This window comes from Varroa jacobsoni, unplaced genomic scaffold, assembly GCF_002532875.2.
Source record: "Varroa jacobsoni isolate VJ856 unplaced genomic scaffold, vjacob_1.0 contig04318, whole genome shotgun sequence".
Classification (NCBI taxonomy): domain Eukaryota; kingdom Metazoa; phylum Arthropoda; class Arachnida; order Mesostigmata; family Varroidae; genus Varroa; species Varroa jacobsoni.
This window is the reverse complement of record NW_019215219.1, coordinates 1-19,563: the sequence shown is the minus strand read 5'-3', so window position 1 is coordinate 19,563 and position 19,563 is coordinate 1. Positions and strand designations below refer to the sequence as shown.

General features: G+C 36.5%; 1 protein-coding gene and 1 long non-coding RNA gene across 4 annotated transcripts; both read right to left on the bottom strand.

Annotated features, from left to right (window-relative positions):
* Window positions 1–453: 453 nt before the first annotated feature.
* Ns4 (Nucleostemin 4) lies at window positions 454–14,340 on the bottom strand. Of its 3 annotated transcripts, none has more exons than XM_022854725.2 (17): window positions 14,057–14,340; window positions 10,229–10,318; window positions 9,771–9,901; window positions 9,371–9,458; window positions 8,754–8,882; window positions 8,372–8,484; window positions 8,021–8,102; window positions 6,538–6,649; window positions 6,234–6,328; window positions 5,822–5,905; window positions 5,346–5,480; window positions 4,836–4,961; window positions 4,508–4,602; window positions 3,990–4,103; window positions 3,603–3,723; window positions 3,210–3,354; window positions 454–3,004 (listed from the first exon to the last, which is right to left on the bottom strand). In XM_022854725.2, the coding sequence occupies exons 2-17, from the start codon at window positions 10,316–10,318 to the stop codon at window positions 2,919–2,921; spliced, it is 1,746 nt and encodes a 581-aa protein (XP_022710460.1). In that variant the 5' UTR covers window positions 14,057–14,340; the 3' UTR covers window positions 454–2,918. The 3 variants fall into 3 exon arrangements, with proteins under 3 accessions (XP_022710460.1, XP_022710461.1, XP_022710458.1); XM_022854726.2 differs by having other exon boundaries at window positions 14,062–14,340; XM_022854723.2 differs by having other exon boundaries at window positions 14,100–14,340.
* Window positions 14,341–15,169: 829 nt separating this feature from the next.
* Window positions 15,170–17,107, bottom strand: LOC111273026 (uncharacterized). Its single transcript, XR_002687834.2, has 2 exons — window positions 16,496–17,107; window positions 15,170–15,303 (listed from the first exon to the last, which is right to left on the bottom strand). It is a non-coding gene; the product is annotated as an uncharacterized LOC111273026 (long non-coding RNA).
* Window positions 17,108–19,563: the final 2,456 nt, after the last annotated feature.

Genomic DNA, 19,563 nt, shown 5'->3' with positions numbered 1-19,563 from the left:
TTAACATGTTTGAGGATTTTGCAGTATCCGCTACTCGGGTTGGAAGAACTCAAACAGCAGACACCAGCGATGGCACTGATAACGTCGCAAGCCCTTGACAACGGGTATATAATCACTTTTCATAATGGCACTTAGCCGTCGCTAGTCGAAGCAGAAACCTTAGCTATAGCTACCACGAAACATTAAGGCTCGCTCCGCTTTCACTTGGTCGTATACATTTACGACCGGATATATAAGTATATAGGGTATCAGATATGTAACTTATCCTATATTGCCACCACTTTTGAAAGAGAAAAAATCTAATGTAATTTTTTTAATCAAGTTGTTATTACTAAAGATTTATGAAGATACTATTAATTGGTATGATACTATGATGTGATATAAAGTGGTCCCAAGCATATATTTTTTCAAGTAATATCGAAATCAGTATTTTAAAAGAAAACAAATAACAGATATTTTTGATTATTGATGGTTACTTTATTTTGGTTGAGGCGGCTTTTGCGATTCACATAGAAACAGTTAAGAAACAAAGAGATTAGCGTTGTATAAACAGATATTATTGATTCGTTTGTAATGTGCTGACATTTCGTACTTCAATATACAGCACTTCGTTTTTCATTTTCCTTTTCGTTACTAGAGCACATCATAAAAATAAAATTATATTAACAAGAGGACTTCTGGTATTTTGCTCAATACGTGAAGCACCTGTGAGCGCATCATCATTATGTGACCAGATTTTTTAATACTTGTACTGTCGAAAGTTAGTTATGGTAGGATAAGTAATTAATCATTAGACGTCTCCTACTTCTATCGTATAATTAGTGGCAATAAGTCACAAAAAAATATTGGTTATCCATAATACAAGTTGTTACTTGTAAAACAGTGACCCTACGGCCCTTCTGATCATCACAGAGTTTAATCTGACGGAGTCGACAGGTCGATTGGGTATTATTAAAGAAATCGCTGCAATTTAAAACTCCAATAATAAATAAAAAAAATTTATTGTAAATCTTTACGGACTCTATGTGAAAAAATTAAATCGATTTCCATATGACTGGATAACTCGGATGCAATCGACTTCCAGGAGTCTGATTAGTTACTATCTTCCGAAAGAAAGGATTGTCAACGTAATGCACAGGCAGAAGCACGAAGTTAGCAACCTTTACCAGTGTAGGCCTGTTTGATGTTTGTCTTTCCCCATATATTTACTACACCTGTTGCACAGTACAGAGCTACTATATTTCTTTTGGTGCTCAAAATCAACTATGAACTTAGCCTGATAGTACAAAATTAAATAAATGTCAATACTATTTACGTCAAATGAGTCTCCCAGCTAATTAGTAGCAAGCTATATATGTTTTATTTATGGCACCGTTTGATCTGAGAGTTCTGTTAGCAGTGTTCACAATGTCTCCAACGGGTGCGCCGCTGTGGTTTGCACAGCCCACACTGTTACGGCCGATAAGTGCCTACCTGTATTCTCTTTGACGTCGTTAACTGATCGTGGTTTTTTATGGACTTTAAGAGTCCCTTCTGTTCACGGTGTTAAACGCATTTTTTGTGGGTTTTTTTTTTGGGGGGGGGGGGAAGGGGAAGGCACATATTGCAACGCATTTAAAAACGAAATTACGTCCCATTACAGCTCCTTTAAAAAGCGTCTCATCTGATATTACTACAAAGAGAGATCACGCGGAAATAGATTTCTAAGCACAACACTTTAAGGGACAAGACACACAAAAAGAAATATCTATTTAAGTGTTTATCAGAATGTATTTCTACCCATAGATTCCGTTTGCTTCCGGAGTGAGAATAGCAATAGAGGTAGTAGTTAATATGTTCAAAGAGCAGTAAAGGCAGCTCTGATTAAGGTAGATCTGAGGTCAACATGTCATTGCTATAATTTCATACCTATTATCCTTTCTTTAAAACATTCACATTATGATACCCCGTCCATAGACCTCTCCGCAGACATATGTTGAACAACATCTTAATCGTGTTCAAATATGCAAATATTCTCAGCCTTACTAGAGCAATGCATATAGGACTTTCCTCTAGGTACAGTGGGGTATATATAATCGAAAATGATAGTTGTTTTAAATATATTAGAGCACAAACAATTTGTTTTTCATCCTTGTAAGCTCAAGTCTTATTACTGTAATATCTTGCAAGGTGAATAAACAGCAAATATCTAATAAAAATCGAGTTTACAAAACGAACTGTATCGTCAACGATCGATTATCTTCTGCAGTGCTATCGAATCGCTTCATTTATCCTCACAGTTATTTGGTTTTTAAAGCTTTAACTTTCAAAGAGTCCACAGCAGTAAGTGTTCTAAATATGGATAGGGAAAAATACCTAATTTGGAAAATAGAACCCTTTCTAAAGTTTGCCTAAATGAATTCACTTTCGGAAGAACTCCGGCATTTGTAAAGATAAATTCGTATTACTACGCGTCTAGCGAATACACACTAGTAGAATTCGAAAACATTACCATTGAACCTTGTGGCGGCGTTTTTAGGATGCACATGGATAAGTGCGAAAACATGTTGCAGGTTCAGTATTGTTTCTACTCATCATTATATTCACAGATACCTTCTTTATGACTCAAATATGGCTCAAGTATATGTATCAGTTGGAGAAAGGTAGTAGGGACAACTTCACATACTCATCTCGTTTAAACGATAAAAAAAAAAAGATGCTTTCGAGGGACAAATTATTTATAAACGAAAAATAATTTGAGAACAGTTGTTTTTTTTTAAATCTTGGTGTATATTCTTGACTTTTGACCATTCCCACATTCGGGTGCTGCGATAATATGGGAAGAGGCACTTTGTTTATGTAAATTCTATTTTGCATCTTCTTTAGCCATAGTTATTCTTATTTTTACAGTTTTTTTTTAGTCTTTCGGAGCATTATCCTCATTCATCGTTATCATCATCGTCGTCGTCAGCAACAAGAGCCGCAAATCTGTTCATGATTTTCTTCTCTGCACCTGAGGCTTCACCTGAAACGGCACAAAGTCCAGTTAAAATAGTGGGAAGAACATCATTGGCATCGTCAGCGGAATGTCTAACATTGTGTCAGTAATCTGTAACCTTTAACTTAATCTGTAACTTTATTACATCTCAATGTAATAAAGTGATACACGATTAAACACTACACTAATCTTCTGTACTAAACACTATGTTACTACTAAACAATGTTACTACCTTTTTTACAGCTGATATTATCTCCTGTATTATCGCCACTCTCCTCATCAGCGGTTCCGTCCCCTCCTTCAGAATCTACCGAATCTACATCAGACTCGTCGTTTTCATCGACGTCCGACAACGCCTCGCGCTTCACGCCTCGAATCTAAATTTGCATTTACAAGCGTTAAATGCATCCTATAAGTCATTGATGAGTATGAGTGTATACTGCTTTTAAACAAGTTGATCTATTGGTATGGGAGCCCACAGTTTTATGCTAAGTGCAGACATACGCCTGACCGTATCAAGCGCATACTTTAAAAAAAAATGTTGGTGTCAAAAGAAACTGATCGTGAGCTAAAACGAGCAAGGATGGCCCGTTTAGTTGTCTATGATTCATGGGATGAAACATACCTCTAAGATTTTATTAATAAGCTTTTTATCAGGCTGTTGATCGTGTTCCTCTTTAGGGGGCCTAAAAGCTACACAGAGGGTTCGGCCGTCCAGCACCATCCTCAATAAATGATGCGCAGCCCTGTAAGATAATATTGAAACACATGAATTATATGAATATTAAGCTTTCTAAAATTACGATTAAAAACATTTTTTATCTAAAAGTCTAGGTTCATACACAGAAATGTATGTGTCTAAAATACTACTAGAATATGTAGTTCGATTCACATACATAATGTTGGTATTCGAAAAATTACATGAGTTTAAACCTTCGATCGGGATAGGCATTTTGGTTTTCAGAAAATGTGGTTGAACACAAATATGCACAGCCTAAAATTACTATCGCACCTGTTGACATCAGGCCGGCCTGTCCTAGCCGTTATAAAACCTCTCTTTTCCGCCCATGATTCGGCAATCTCGAACGCAGACCAACCCGACTCATCGGTATCCACCTTTGGTAATCTGTTTGAAACGAAAGATAAATTTGTTTTTTATATTTCGTAAGTTCTAACATTCTACACTAATAAAATTATAGTATTCTGGTATTTACGAAGTATCCAATATAATCCTGCGACTGAATCAATATATGCAGAAAATTGACATATATAGTTAGCTTAGCGTAGCGACCTCTTTATAGAGAAGATTTATAGAGAGAAAACAGCCTAGTTAAATTTGTCTTCAAAAAAACGACTGTGGCAAAAACAAATGTCGCTTGTCTAGCTTGTCTACTGCAACATTCTTATCAAAATGTTTGCTTGGAGTATATTTGTTAATTAGTACTTGAACTAAACAGCTAAATCCTGGAAAAGGATAGTATAGGACTCCCTATGTTACATTAATCACACTGTTGTTTCAATAATACTAACCTGAGAATCCGCTCCACATGGATCCTTTGCGCAACATATTCGACTGCTGCCAAAGGTGTCCGAAGCTGGGCAATCGGGAAGCTGCCAGAAACTACCTGGACGCACGATACGTAAACAAACATAAAACAGGTTAAGGAACGGTATTCCAAAACACTAGCATCAGCTTAGGTGTTATTATTTTGGTAGTAAATAAAGATCGCTTTCATGAGTAGCTTCCATAGACCTCTGAGCAGAAGGTTGGCGGCTATCTAGAATCGATAATATAGATTACCTTTCAGTTTTACCGATAACTATCTTGGGGCAGCCTTGTAAACTGAAATGAACGTACCTGCAACTCTCGTGGATGTTTCGTTGGAAAAACAAGTCCCGGACAATCGCAAAGGCGAAGCTGTTTTGTGAGAAAGATGGTTTGAAAATGCTTCGTGTGACCAGGTGTCCGAGAAACTGACACAACCTGCAAAAATATTGACCTATTAGCAAATTTTATTAAACATACAAAAAAAGCGAATCGAGTAGCAGAAGAAAAACTCAATAACTAGGAGAACTAAAACTTTTGTTTTGTTTAAAATCGAGGATTTGTAGTATATCTGTAGTACGAATCGCTATCATACATTAAAAGCGGGTTGTGCTGTATATATTTTGTTCACTCTATTTATTAGAACAGTAGGTATAATTTATTATAGATTATAGATCGATTCGTAAAACTGGAACACTTCTGTTCCTTCTCGGAATCCGATTACTCTGCCACGCAAAAACAATGTAGTAATACCTTTCACATGGCGCTGAACAACATCTTTAGACCTGGATAATTGCTTTTATATTTGTAAGCCGACGTTACCTTTTTGCCCATTAGGGCGTTAAGAAGAGAGCTCTTTCCGACGTTAGGATGCCCAAGCATGCCAAGAGTCAGAAACAGTCCCTCCTGAAAACGACTCGATAGTACGACGTCGTCCTGTTCGATCACCTCTCCCACCTGGCAAGATACATTAACAAAAAAAAATCATCGAAATTTACAGAAATTACAAAGACGAATTTTAACTCAAGCTACTTGTCACGTTTTGAGATCATTTAAGTGTCGCAGAAGATTGTCCTCACACACCTTTCTTTTCCATTTTTCTAAGGCATTCCACGTTTTTTACATAGAATATGGCATAACTCGGTAACTACCAATAATGACCACAGATGCTTCTTTGTTACGTGACACGAAACATGAAAAGAGCGCGTCGAACAAAAAGGACCCAAGCCTTGCTTGTGCAATTATTGGTTAATATACTATGCATATAAGTAACCTAACAAAACAGTTTAACGACTTACCTCGAGTTCGGAATCATGGTCAACCTGACTTCCATGTAACTCACAATCTTCACGAATCTTATTCTCCCACGACGATAAGTCGATCTAAAGAAAATCAAATTTGCATGAGATTTAAACCAGATTGACTAATACGCTTTCTATACGGCTAAATTTAATATAAGTGAAAAAATGTTTTTAAAATGCTTGAAACTGTTTTATTAAAGTGTCATTATCTCATCTCAACATTAAAATGATTAATTTATTGAGTACACCAAAGGACTAGTTTGAGAAGTTGAAAGCCAGATTGGCTCTTATTTTCTATTTGCTCAGTTGGAACGAAAGGCAATTCCTTTGAAAGCTGAAGACAACTTGTTGGCGGAGGAGCAAAATCTCGACTAGCCTAATGAAACGTAAGCGATGCAGAAAATATTACCTTGGCAGCTTCACTTCCGAGTACACTCTTGACGGCATCCAAGAGTGCTAAACAAGAGTGTAGTGGGGTTCGCATTTTGCCACGCCCATGTTTGCCTAAATGAGAACTACATCCAGTTAGACAGCGCTACAGTGGTTATGGCCACATTCAGTGGGAATTCATCGGTGTTTTGCAGGTGTTCATGCTGGTGTATCAATGTAATCACAGACACTTGTTGCAACTTTGGTAATGTAAAAAGCTTTGCTCAAGTATTTATTAGATCATCCGAATTCGTTCAGCGCGACTAGATATATCGCTTACTCACCGACGGCCTTGCATCCCGCGTAACTAGCAAAGGGTATAACCTTGACTCCGGAGTGCTCTTTTTCGAGAAATGTAATCCACGAGGCTGCAAGTTCAGGATCAACTAAATCCACCTACGGAATACCAATTTGTAATTGATATTATGTTTTGCTTTGAAAAGCGCTAAAAAGGAGCCTCTTGAAAGTAATCAGAATGTAGGGTATAATTGTGCATGTAAAATAACCTGCGCAAGAGTTACATAATGGTTTATCATCACAAATAACTTATTAAAAAAATTATCACTCTGTCTTATCAATAAAAATGCGAAGGTACGCTACCAGGTCTAATGTATTTGGTCTATAACAATAGCAAACAGAAACCTATAATGTGCAGTATTTGTTGACATTAAAAAGAAAAACTGATCGGAATATTTTTACGTTCTAAGCTTCGAAGAAGCACACTCAGGCTTATCAAGGACATATGCAAAAAAACGTCGTCGAAATAGCCCATCGAATGACTACACGATCATCTGCATGACAGGCAAGCGAAATACAATATACAGGGGGCTTGATGTCCTGCTTAATATTTATTTATGTGAACAAGTTGCTACAAGAACTAAAATGTCTAAACATGCCTTTATGCATTCAAACGGCTGCTCTATAGCTCCAAAAAAAAATGGACGAATTGCAGGCACGCACGGGAACAGAATAAATTTCAAGAGAATCGAATGAGTGTAAGTAAACGCCTTGAAAATAAACGCAATCCCTGACAAGACGGCCGAGAAGAAAATACAAGCATCCCTCATGAACGGCACCGGGTGTCGTTCGAAGCAAAATATATGTAAATTTTATCATAGCCTACTCTCGGACTGATAAGACAAGCAAAAGAGCTATGCGGTTGTTCAAAATTAAGATTTTTCCTATAGGTATTTATTGTACCAGGGCTGTATCACGACGTCTTAGCCTAAAGAACATATCAATATTTCAAGCACATTAGTTATCTATGTGCTAAAAAATTTAGACTTACAGATCACTATAAAAGTGGTATTTGAATTTAAAAATAAGAGCATAAATGTCAAACTTCGGGATTAAATAAACAATTTGCGATAAAAAAAAGGTTATGGATGAATCTGCATTTACATGCCCGCCCAAATAGAACTAAAAGCGATTTCATATGTCGTGTGGTCAGACACCTGTAGCTGTATTAACTGTTATATCGCTGAATACGTATGTATTTGTAACTATTGTAATTAGTAGCAATAGGTGTTCAAATATCCTAATCCGTGCTTACCGTGTTTCACCGATACGACAACGTATGCAATAATAAGAATGACTGAAATATATAGATTACATCCAAATGCGATTAAATGTCGATTGATTCAATTGCCCTTTTTTCGGTCCTATAGCAAAAGATGATTATGAACTTTTAGTACACACATTAAGTATTTATCAAAGGCATGTTAAAAACAACTCACAATTTACGTCTAAGAAGATGAGAAATCTTACCTTATTTAGTACTATAATAACACGCTTGCCGAGGTCTCCAATATACTCAAGAAGCGATAGAGGAATGTGTATCAAGGGGTATCTGAAAGGCGGTAAGACGGATTGAATCAAAACAAGAGTTGTCGTCAATAGGCCGTGTTTCACTCTGAAGTAAAAAGTATGCACGGGTAAGAGGTCTGAAAATGGTGTTAGGATAATTTAATGAAGCATTAGTACTACAAAGGTCTTTTACGTCGGATGACTAGTAAAATTAGTAACGGCTTCTTAAATTGGGCCAGCTGCCTTTCATGGTAGTGTTACCCTGCTGTTATTATTATTGAGAACTAAAAAACACGTCGAAACACAAATTACCTCACATCGGCAATAAGCAAGAGAACATCCGACATTTCTATGACTCTCCAGAGCTGACGCCACGTCTCCAGATTGAGCTCGAAATAGGACAAAGATGGTTGTGTTTGCATCAACTATAAAATCTCACACAAACGCAAGCGCGGAAACATACCGCAAGGCAAACCGCAGTTATGGAACATTTTCTATCACACTTTTCTGAGGAAATCTGCGTGCGAAATATGGTAAACAATACATAAATATCGTAATTCGTCTCAAATTGCTAAGGCTAAATATTCTATATTAATTCCTTTATCCTGTGCAATTGGCCTTATCCTTGAAAAATCAAAGACATCGTATAAGACATAGAGATCACATAACATGTTTAAATTTAAAAAAAAATCACCTTGCGTGTGAATTCTCTGAAATATTTGTTCTCGTGGGCGTCCAATTTTTCTTTTGACCAACCATGCTCCCACACAGGACGCCGTGGCATCCCCAGCGGATCTGTATCACGAACGAGGTACAATGCCTCCTGAACGACATTTTTGTATCATCGGAAACAATTCATAAGATCAGCATTACTGGTTTGCTGCCATACGGCCAATTTGCCGTCGTACTAGAATTACTTTGAATGTACTACTAAATTTTCACGAAATAACAAGAAGGGCACATGGAATATTTTGAAGACAATGCTTAAATACTACAAAAATATTCATATTGGTTTTTAAGGTGACGGCGTGTTGGCGCGCAACCACAGTTGGTATATATAATTTACACACTAATTTCTACCTCTATTTTTTTAAATTATAAGCCTGCTAACACTCTTACATTACGCAGAAAGAATTGCATATGAGCTATAATATATTTGGGATTTTAAGTTTATATAGTTCTACTTGGACTTTTAGATTCACATATTTTCCCATTCAAGAAAATCTGCTAAGATAATGCGAAAATCGCCAATACGAGGCCAATCGTCATCACAGGTCACTTTAAGTAGTTCATGTACAATAGCATGTATACCTCTCCAAGGAACTTGAATGGCCTCCGGACCCTTTTCTTGATCTCGTCCATTTCTTCTTTGGTCTGCTGCTGAAAAATCAACGCATACCTGCAAATCAACAGATTTGTCCAGTTGGTTTTTCTTAATGACTCAAAAGATTTGACTTCAAATAACTCAGTTGACCAAAATCGCTCTATATGGACACGCACCATTTGTAATGAAATCTGAATTATACTATATAACCAGAAATTTTACGGGATCCGCTAACCTGCCTATTAAAAACTATCTGTTGGTGAAGAGATGCTACGAATTATATAGTAATTCTTTTAGGTTGGTCTTCGCGCTTTTGGTCAATAAAATAGAATGGATTATGTATCTTATGTCCAGTCACTTCATGTGTTTGTTTCATTATGTTTCGACCTTGTGTTCCTTCCAGTGGGGTTTCCCATATCGTTAACCCGGAGTACGCGATCTCCCAGCTCGCGTTCACCTTCAGATGCATCGTCCCCTGCTGGACCCATTTGGATCCCTGCCTTCTTTTGTCGTTTCATCTGCAGCAAAAAACACGCATCATCTTGTCAGTTACGTTCTTTTGCAACTACTTAAAATCGTAAACCTCAGAATTATTTCCAAATGGTAATCAGATAGCTCTTATAATAATGAAACTAATGAACATTTTAATTTAGAAAAATCAGGCAATAAAGTTTGTTTTAGTTTATGCGTTTGTTTAGGTATGTACGTTGCAAATAGTTGTATTTCTACAAAATTTTCCGCAGTAAATTTTGATTTTAACCTTTAACTGTAGTGATTAGTGCACTCAGCAAACTAAACTTAGGTTGTAAATAAAATAATTTGTTTCTAAAAGCAAAGCTATTTACTTTTAGTTGATCTTTCTTTTTTTTGCCGCTAAATGCAACCTTACGGCCGCCAACCTGCTTGACTGCACCACTTGCCGATTTCTGAGGCATCTGCAAAAGTAATGGTGATAATCATTAATGCTTCGGTATATCACATCTCACTAGAACATGTTACAACAGGCAATATTGTCTCACCGAAGACATGGTCGTATTTTGAATCATAGTAATATTAAGTAAGACCACTGCAGTTACGGTTATTTACTTATTTTTAATTCAAGTAGTTTAGGGTATTATGGACCAAAGAATTTCCGGCCGGAATGATACCGGCCATTCATACAAGATAGGCTGCTACTTTCGCCGACATTTTGTCTCGCCTTCCACACGATATTTTTGTGTTATGTGGAAGGCGAGACATGTCAAGTTTTACTTAGATGCAGCTTATTACTTTGCAATTCATTATGCAACCTCGCGTTTGGTCATGCATTCCTGCACTTTTTCCTTATAGTGATTTTTAAGGTTTTACATTTATCGCTCTCCTGTGCTCTTCACCCATTATCTTCTAGTAAAGACAAAATGCTTTTAACGTTGGCAAGTTTTTTATTTACCAATTTTTTATAAACAAAATTACAATGTTGGTACACTACGAGTGTACCAACATTGTAAATTCTATCTTCGTTTACACAAGATTAACCTATGGTTTTTAGGTCTCTCGATTAGAAAATTTTTTATACAACTCTTTATAACAAGCAGCTATTCATGGATCACAAGTCATTCGTTTCTGATCGTTTTAATTGTGGGTTCTTCCAGCTTACCGCTAAAAATTATCCTTAATTTTTGCCTACTAGCAACATAGGATTGTAACTGTACGTTTCCTGGGAGACTATGCTATGTCACATTTTACAACCTTTATCTTCGTCAGGATATCTTATACAGGGTCTTGTTTTTACTGTGTGTCTTTTTGACTATATTTTAATTAACAGTAATGATTATCATTGACTGATTCGCCTCACTAACTTTTGTTCGAGACCATTCTGGAACTTCGTGACCATTTCTTTGTCTCTTTGATCCTTATATTTTTATTTAACGTAGTAATAAGGAACAATAATATTTTTTCGCTTTCAAGTACTCTATTAGGTCCTTCGTATATATTCAATGTTACGACGTTTTTACTTTTTATTGCTTATTACCAATCTAATGATAATAGTGACGACGCTTAAAGCAAAAACGAAGAACAACACTATTTTAAGGCTGGTATGTTAAACTAAATTTTGCAATAAATAACGTGTTTCATTCCGGGCATCGGTACAAAAAAATTCTGTGGAGATTGTCTTGAAAGAAAAGGTTTTACGGCTACCAAGTAGGGCGCGCGCATCTTCTGGCTTTCGTAGTAGTTAAAAGGGGACGATAGAGCCGGAGGTTTTAAGGCATTGCAGGTTGAAGGTAGGTCAAAAGCATATTACAACACACTCCTTAAGGCTCGATTCATCACTAGGAATGTTTCGAGGCAAAAAAAGATAAAGTGAAAATACTTTCATACAGAATACATTTTACGTTGAGAAAATAAGTGCCCAAATGAATTTGTTCGTTATTATTCGTATATAAATCAGGTAGACTATGGTGGTTCATTCTGAATCCGCGGTACATTCTTAATAGCTGTTAGATTAAAGGAACTAAAAAATATTTACGCATTTTGAAATCTTGCAAAGTTTATACAATTTTTTATGTTTTCTAAGATTTTCTCAGTACATAGTGTAAATCATTACAGCTTAGTTATTTAGTATAAGAAGAATATTCCAAGGTGGATTCTTAGATTTTTTAAATTAAAATTAAAGTTTAAATCAAAAAACCTTGAGCTAAGTCCAACAGGACTTAGCCAACTTTTTTTGGACTGCTTTTTAGGCACACGATGCATTAGTCGGAAACTATCAACTTAAACAGTTTTATTATTTTTGCTTGAAATTAAAATTTTAATTGAACAAGGTAGGTTTCGAACCTACATTCACTTAAAAAAAGAGATTTTTTTACTAACAAAACATCTTGATATGTATAAAATGAGTAAACATTTTTATTACTCGATTATTGTTTTTATTTAATCATAAAAAGGGCTATTTAAATAAGAGGTTCTTCAAGCACATTTCTAAATAATTGTAATGGAATAACATCGGCCACGCACACTATAACATTAGTCGAAAAACATTAACTTTTGGGGACGAAAAGGTACAACTTTATTTAAGTCACCTTAAAATGTCTAATGGAGTGCTTTTTAGCATTGTCCTAGAAGAAAAATAGTTGCGTCAGAAGATGTTAAATAGTATTACTAGAAACCAATTTAACTACAACTGGAAGTGTGCGTTCAGATTGTCGACTGCCAGGATTGTTTCATTATCTTTTTACTTTAGGTCATTTTTTCAATATTGACTGCTCAAACAACCCTGTAATCTGTGCTGAAATTTCAACAATTCTTAAATTCAAGGGAATTATTTCTTAGGTTTTCCAGATTTTTTGTGAAAAAATCTAATGATTTCATCTATTTCCGATTTTTTGCTATATCTCACCATGTTGACAACATGATTCTTTAGCATGTTAATTACAGTTAATAAATGCGTAACTATAAATGCTTTCTTTACTAAGACGAACCATCATTTATAACACAGGTAACCATTTCGATCCCTTCTTGGCTATTTAGCAGGCTTAAAAAGACCTATCGAAAGCAATTATAGCTAAAGTTTCATAGGAAAGAGCGTTTACGACGTGAAAGTAAGAGATCTGTTGGTCAGCCTGCCTTTGAGATTACCCACTGATGAACAGAGAAAAACATTTCATTCTAAGCTATAGAGATCTTTCGCATTTTGGAATCATCTGATCACACCAGTTGACACGTGTTGTGTCTACTACCGCTTTGTTTTCTTACGCTTTTCTACAAAGCCCTTTTCCTTCCAATATACTTGCGAATGAACAATTATTTTATATATATATATATATAACACGCCCCATCTCGTATGTACATATACATCTATACAAATCCTCGCTATATTTTGTACAGAGAGGTCCACTATCTGTTATCGCATCCCTTTTTTCTTTCCTTTTTTCCTTTTTTACCTCCCGTCAACGTACATCATTCTTTTGCCTTCGCACCTAAACCATTAACCTCCTTACATCCACCCATCATCTCACTATGTTGTCTCTTCTCCTTCTTTGCTTCTCTGTACGTTCCAGCAATTAAACAGAGTACTTGGTTCAATTTTCATTCAAACGCGTCCCCTTTCTCCATCTAACCAAGCCTCGCCGTTGAATAATTCTCCGTTTAATCTACTCTGTAGGCAACATAAACGCTTTAAAACTTGTTTTGTTCTCTTCGAGATACGCATTTTAAAGTTAGCTCAAACTCTATTATAAGGAAGCGGAGCACACTTCTGGAACACAATATATACTATTTTTACGCCAGCCCGTATGCAAAAGTACGAAGATATTTTAAAGCGGTTTGTTACAATTTTGCGTATTCTCCAGCAAAGCTATTCCAGTAGCATGTCATCTATGGATGTGAATTGTGTGTTTTGTCGCAGGCAGATGTTAATGGTTTTTCGAAAATTCATATACCATTTTTCTATGTCATTTTTAAGAAAATTACTAGCAAGGGTTTTTTCGAGTTCTGCCTGCGCATTCGTCACGCTACAGAATACATGTGTACATAGGCAAGATTTAGTATAAAGAGGTCTATTGAATACATCCAATGCTTGGATTGATCCAGAAATGATTTATACCAATGCATCAAACAGATATCAGTCAAGAATCTATAGTTGAAAAACAATAGAAAAAATGTGAAAAACATAAAGTCGCCAAGATAAATACCGTACTTTGACCAGGCTAGTGACAGGTGAACAAGTTTCCTTACGTCAAAAGCAGTTTCAATCCAGTTTGAGCCAGAAGAACTGAAGGTCCACTCACAATCGGGTAACGTGCTTTCTCTACTAAGTTCTAAGGATAGGCGTAGCAGCTCACTTTACAAAATATATTTAACAGCACTCTCCTCAGTAAATGTTGCGTTTTGTTTCCGAGCAATTAAGCAAGGAGCACTTGCTTGTTATGGTTGTTTTTGTTGTTGTCGTTGTCATTGTCATTGTTGAGAAATAGAGGTCTCCTGAGGAACGTAAAAACAGATCTTTCAGAGGATGAGCACCGGGTGGTCTTTAGCAAGGCGGCGCGAAACGAGACAGCTTCGACGCTTTCCTGCAGGGTCGATAGTAAAGTGGCGCTTTCATGAACGCACTCATGCCTGTGTATTACATAGAGATCGCCGCAAAAAAATAAAAAGGAGTTGCACATTTGCCCTATCTGTAACGCATATAAATGGTTGTTTTGCATTTGCCGTCATGCTTTACCTGTTGAAGCATGTTTATTACCAATTAAAGGCGACTGAAAATCAGGCAGCAGCGTTTCTAGCAGCCTGTGTGAAATTAATTTAGTAAAAGAGACAATAACTCAAGAGGATTCTTTATTTTATGATGACACTGCAGCGAATTGACGAGCTTACCTAACGTTGCTCGTATGTATTCTCGCTTGTCGTTCGTTATCAGAGCAGGGTGCATTCCGTGAGTTTAGTTTCTCTTGATTTAGCCAGAATGTACATGTGAATAATACAATTTCTACATTACAAATTACAACTAAAAAATACAATTTTCTTTACTTAAATGCCAATAATCCTTAGGGGCATGAAAAGAGCTACATACAAAAATCTTTGGTTTAGGAACTGTTAATGAACGTGAATGCTGTGCCTATGATTTAAAACGATGGTAAGGCCTTAATGTTGAAAAGCGTCATGATTGACCGTTGAAGGATTCATCATGATTAATTTAGTAACAAGTAATTATCGGAAGATTCAGTTAAGAATTAGCGATCGCAACGTCGGCCACCTTGCGCTCATGTTGCACTTAAATTGAATTTAAAAAGAGAAAGTTCATTAAATGGAATTTCTGTCGTAACGTGTTTTCTGTTTATTTGAAAGAATTTTCTAATATACTAAGACGAAAACAGGTACTTGGTATTAACAACGCTTGTTACATTCATATAGCGCACCATTTCACATATTGTCGCTTGCGCTGAAAATCATAAAAAAAAACATATAATATGTGAGATACTGAAAAGAAGACGTTGTCAACATAGTGGTATGTCCGTTTTCTCTACGCAACAATAAAGAATCATTGAGTTTACGTTTACTACGAACTTCTTGAAAAACCTACATTCTCGTGATTTTTTTTCTCAGTACGATAATAGGGTACGAAAAAAAAATGCTCCACAAGCTACGACATCGACGTTTGGATCACACATACACCCCATTAGATAGCTCCAATCCTACAGAAATAGCGATACAGAGTTAGTGCTAATCTGCTTAGCGCAAATTGATTCTGATCAGTTTCTGTGGGTGGCTACGAAAAATAAGCTAGCGTTGTGGGAGCAAAACCTAAATGCTTGGCAGGCTATAGCTATTTATTAGTAACACAAATAGAAATAATAAAAATGATTGCGTGATCGATGACAATAATTGTGCACCCTACAGTAAAGAGGGAACTTCGGCACCACATTTTTTCAAAGGTTCACCTTGTCATGTTAAATCCGACAAGCTTAGGGTATAATTCAGCGGTCGAAGTACCCAACTGAAGTCGTTGGAAAAGCCATCAAGGAAAAAGGGAAAATAATCAAGGATTCGAGGAACAATCGTGGTAAATCCACACAGGAACATCAATTAACTCAAATATTTCTCTACAAGTTGAGGTTATTGACAACTCGTCCAGCAATGACGTTTAGGAGAACAGTGAAAATTCTTCAATTCATTAAAATTTTGAACGAGTTAACCGAAAAAACATGCTTTTTGCTAAATTGCTCAGAAACTCTCTATGCTTTATTTGTATTTGTTCGTTAACTACATAATCGAAATACCGCTGGCGTAGTGAGGTACACCGGGCTTTTGGAAATAATGCTGAATTTGCAATCTGAATTTCATCATTAATGTTCGGGAAATTTAGGTTTAGGGGTTCTTTTTCCTAGCCGTGTAACTAAATAGATTCAGTGCTCTATCTACGGTTATCTGACTTTTGTTTCCTGCGAAATGTTGTGTTTTACCTGTTATTACGTATGGGTTTTAGGTTGCTGTGTAGATAACTGACAGTAGCAGAAGACCACGGCAATAATTGTAATAAGTAAACAGAAGGCACTCTTAATTAACACAGCGTTATTCTGTCGTCTGTTACATTGTTTTATTGAAACTAGTGGTAATTAACGATTGTCACTTACCACCAGTAGTCACAGTTTTCTTTGACGTAGCACATGCCAAGTGGACTTAGATTTCCACATCAATGGATGCAGTATAACAAGTAACTTGAAGAAGTCCAGTTCAATACCACGCATTGTTAACTAGCGATGAGAGTGTTTTCCGTCGACCTCCAAGTACGCGAAGTTTTTCTATATGTCCGATAACCAAATCGAGCCAAAGTCACCTAGGAACTTGTTTCGAAACTGGTTCTTTTGGCATATGACAAGCCGTATCATTCATTGTGAAGCAAAAAAGAATACAAGGGAGATCATTGAAGACGCATTCAAATATCTGTGCGATATCTATGCGTTCGGAGTAGGCTTCCTGTATAAAAAATAATTCTAATGGTTCACGGTATCTAGAGACAGAACATCCGCAAATAGCGCAAAACGTCACTTGCCGAGCAAATGTGTTAGATATGCTAGAATATGCTGTTGGTAGAAGAAATAGTTTCGAATAATGACATAACTTAATATTTAGTTACGGCCGCTTATCGGGAGTCAAAAAGTTTTCCCATAGCTTTAAACTAGATAGATTAGCCAAACAAATGCCCGCCGACCAGCATCTTTGTGAATGAACAAATAAATGCAGCAACTAGGAGCGCCACGAGAGTTGGTATTACGTTTTTGAACAATAGGTTCATTCATATAAAAGATATAACAATATATATCTTGCAATAAAAGCACTGCCATATTTGTTTCCTTGAATCTCGACAAGCGCCAAATCCTAAACGATGACATTCCAAGACCTTTCTATGCTTCGAGTTCCGGTACTGACGTTGGTCATTCCATCAAACGGCTGGTTTGCACCAGGAAACGAACCTCGAACCCATACAATGTGTCCCTAATATTAGCAGGCAAATACGTAACATACCAAGTTATCACGAGATATTCTAGGACCTAACAGACGTGTACGCTAGCCAGTACTAGGTAAGTAAATAAATTGGATCAATTAAGCCTACTATTTAACACAAAGAAGTATGACTTAAGAATGCCATTTTTAAGGCACGGCTACTCTGACCGACGCACCCCGCCTTACGTATATAGCTCGATATGAGGCTACTTATTTGTCGGATCGTTACAAGGATAAGTTAGATGCGTTAGTATCACGTATCTAGGGCGCCGTGTGATTTGGCAATAGCGGATGGGCTAAAATAATTGGAATATCTTTATCTAAGTTTCAGATAGAGCACTTCAAAGATGCGTAAAATTTCTACAAGAATTGGTGATATATTACAATGTTATTACGATAAAAGTACCAATGCTTCTCAGGCCCACAAAAAAGTTTGCTGTGACAACTAGTTTTCATTAAGTGTAATCGATCATCATAAAAACGGCTTAGTTCCGTTGCGCATTTATGAAGTTTCGCAAATGGATATACTGTCGAGTAAATTATTTCGCGCTACTTTGTGTGACACCGAAACACTAGGTTTTTTTTTGTATCCAGTTCTCTAAAAATTTCTAAAACTGGTTAATGGTAATTGTCTAATTGTGACTGTCTTGTTCAACTTCCGCGATGATGTCATCAGCTTTTTGCGTAATTGGTCTAACCTTATCGTTTATAGAACGAAGACGACAGAATCACTTACGAAACTTTTAGACTTACCACTTAAACTTTAGGCAATATAAATGAAGTGGGAAATGGCTATAAGGAAATTCTGATGATGGATCAAATTTACTTCATTCCATGGGTATCACTGACTTAACAGAACAGACAAGTCTTCCTAGCTGGCGTTCTTGAGCGTAATTGTGTTACCACGGTTGCTACATGAGTAGCGCTCCCAGTGTGCAGGTTCTCTACGCGAGTAAATGGATGCTCCCAGATAAGGTTTGCTTCCTAAAACTCTAGCACTCATAGAAAACAAGCTGATTTACTCTAAACTATTTAGACATCCACATACGTTTAGTTTGTACGCTTAAGTATAACGATGTATTTTTATAAGTAGACACTAAGTTATGTAGGGGCCAAATAGGCAAAACAAATCTCTTTAAGAAACCAATGAGAATAGTAAAAAGAGAATTTTTTTTTCATAATGTTTCTAATTTGTTCAAATTAGAAAAGCAAAGGAAAAATACTTAATAAGCTTTAACTTCGTATATAGTTCACGTTTGGCTTGCTGGAAAAATAATCAATATTCAATCAAAGATTTATTTGGACTGAATGACTACTCTCTCATGAAGAATGGTCATGCGCAATATATTGACAAACAGCATCTCGAATTATTATCGAAGGTTAAAAATTTACACGAAGGGTATATTGTCTTACGCTCACAGAAAAGTACTTCCTTCATTGTATGAAATATTTGATAGCTTTGTCAGATCTGGCGGTCCTGAAACAGTGAAATACACTGTCAACTAGAGATGATAAGATCGAATACTGGCTGATTTATAGGGCATTTTCAATTGTGTACCGGTCCTTGGTAGTACGGCAACTTTTTTTGTAATGGTTGCTGTAATGATAACTAACGGTGTGTAGCCAAAATGTCAAAAAACAAATTGTCATCTTTACCAAAACGAGCTATTCTATACTAAAAATCTGTTCTAGAAACACATCAAGAGTAATTTCCTAACGTGACAACGTGAATCGAGTAAATTCGTCCTTTTTGATATGATTGCAATTTTGCTTCACTCATCTGAAGCAATATAGTTTTCGTGCCACTTGAAGCAAAGAAATCTTCATTAACCTGTACGAGTTTTCGCTCCCAAATCCTAAGGTCTTCCGTTGTTTAGAGCTAAAAATGACAATGTAGGTTCTCGGACAGCACGCCAAATCGGGTCGGAGATTTCGAGCGATGCGATTTCAGGTCCATATTAGTAGTCCAACTAGTCGATTGAATTGTTCCAGGTTATCCACTGTAAAATCTTCGCAAATTACGCGTATCCAATATGTTGCACTGAAGCAAATATGAGGTCAAACAGGCTGAAAGCGGTTACGACCGACAAGCGTTGAGGTCACTTGGTCGTCCATGTGGCCAACATTGCCTACTTACGTCTTTCGGTGATATGCGCAATGACACGTTTACGCGAAAAAAAAAGGTATTATGTATATA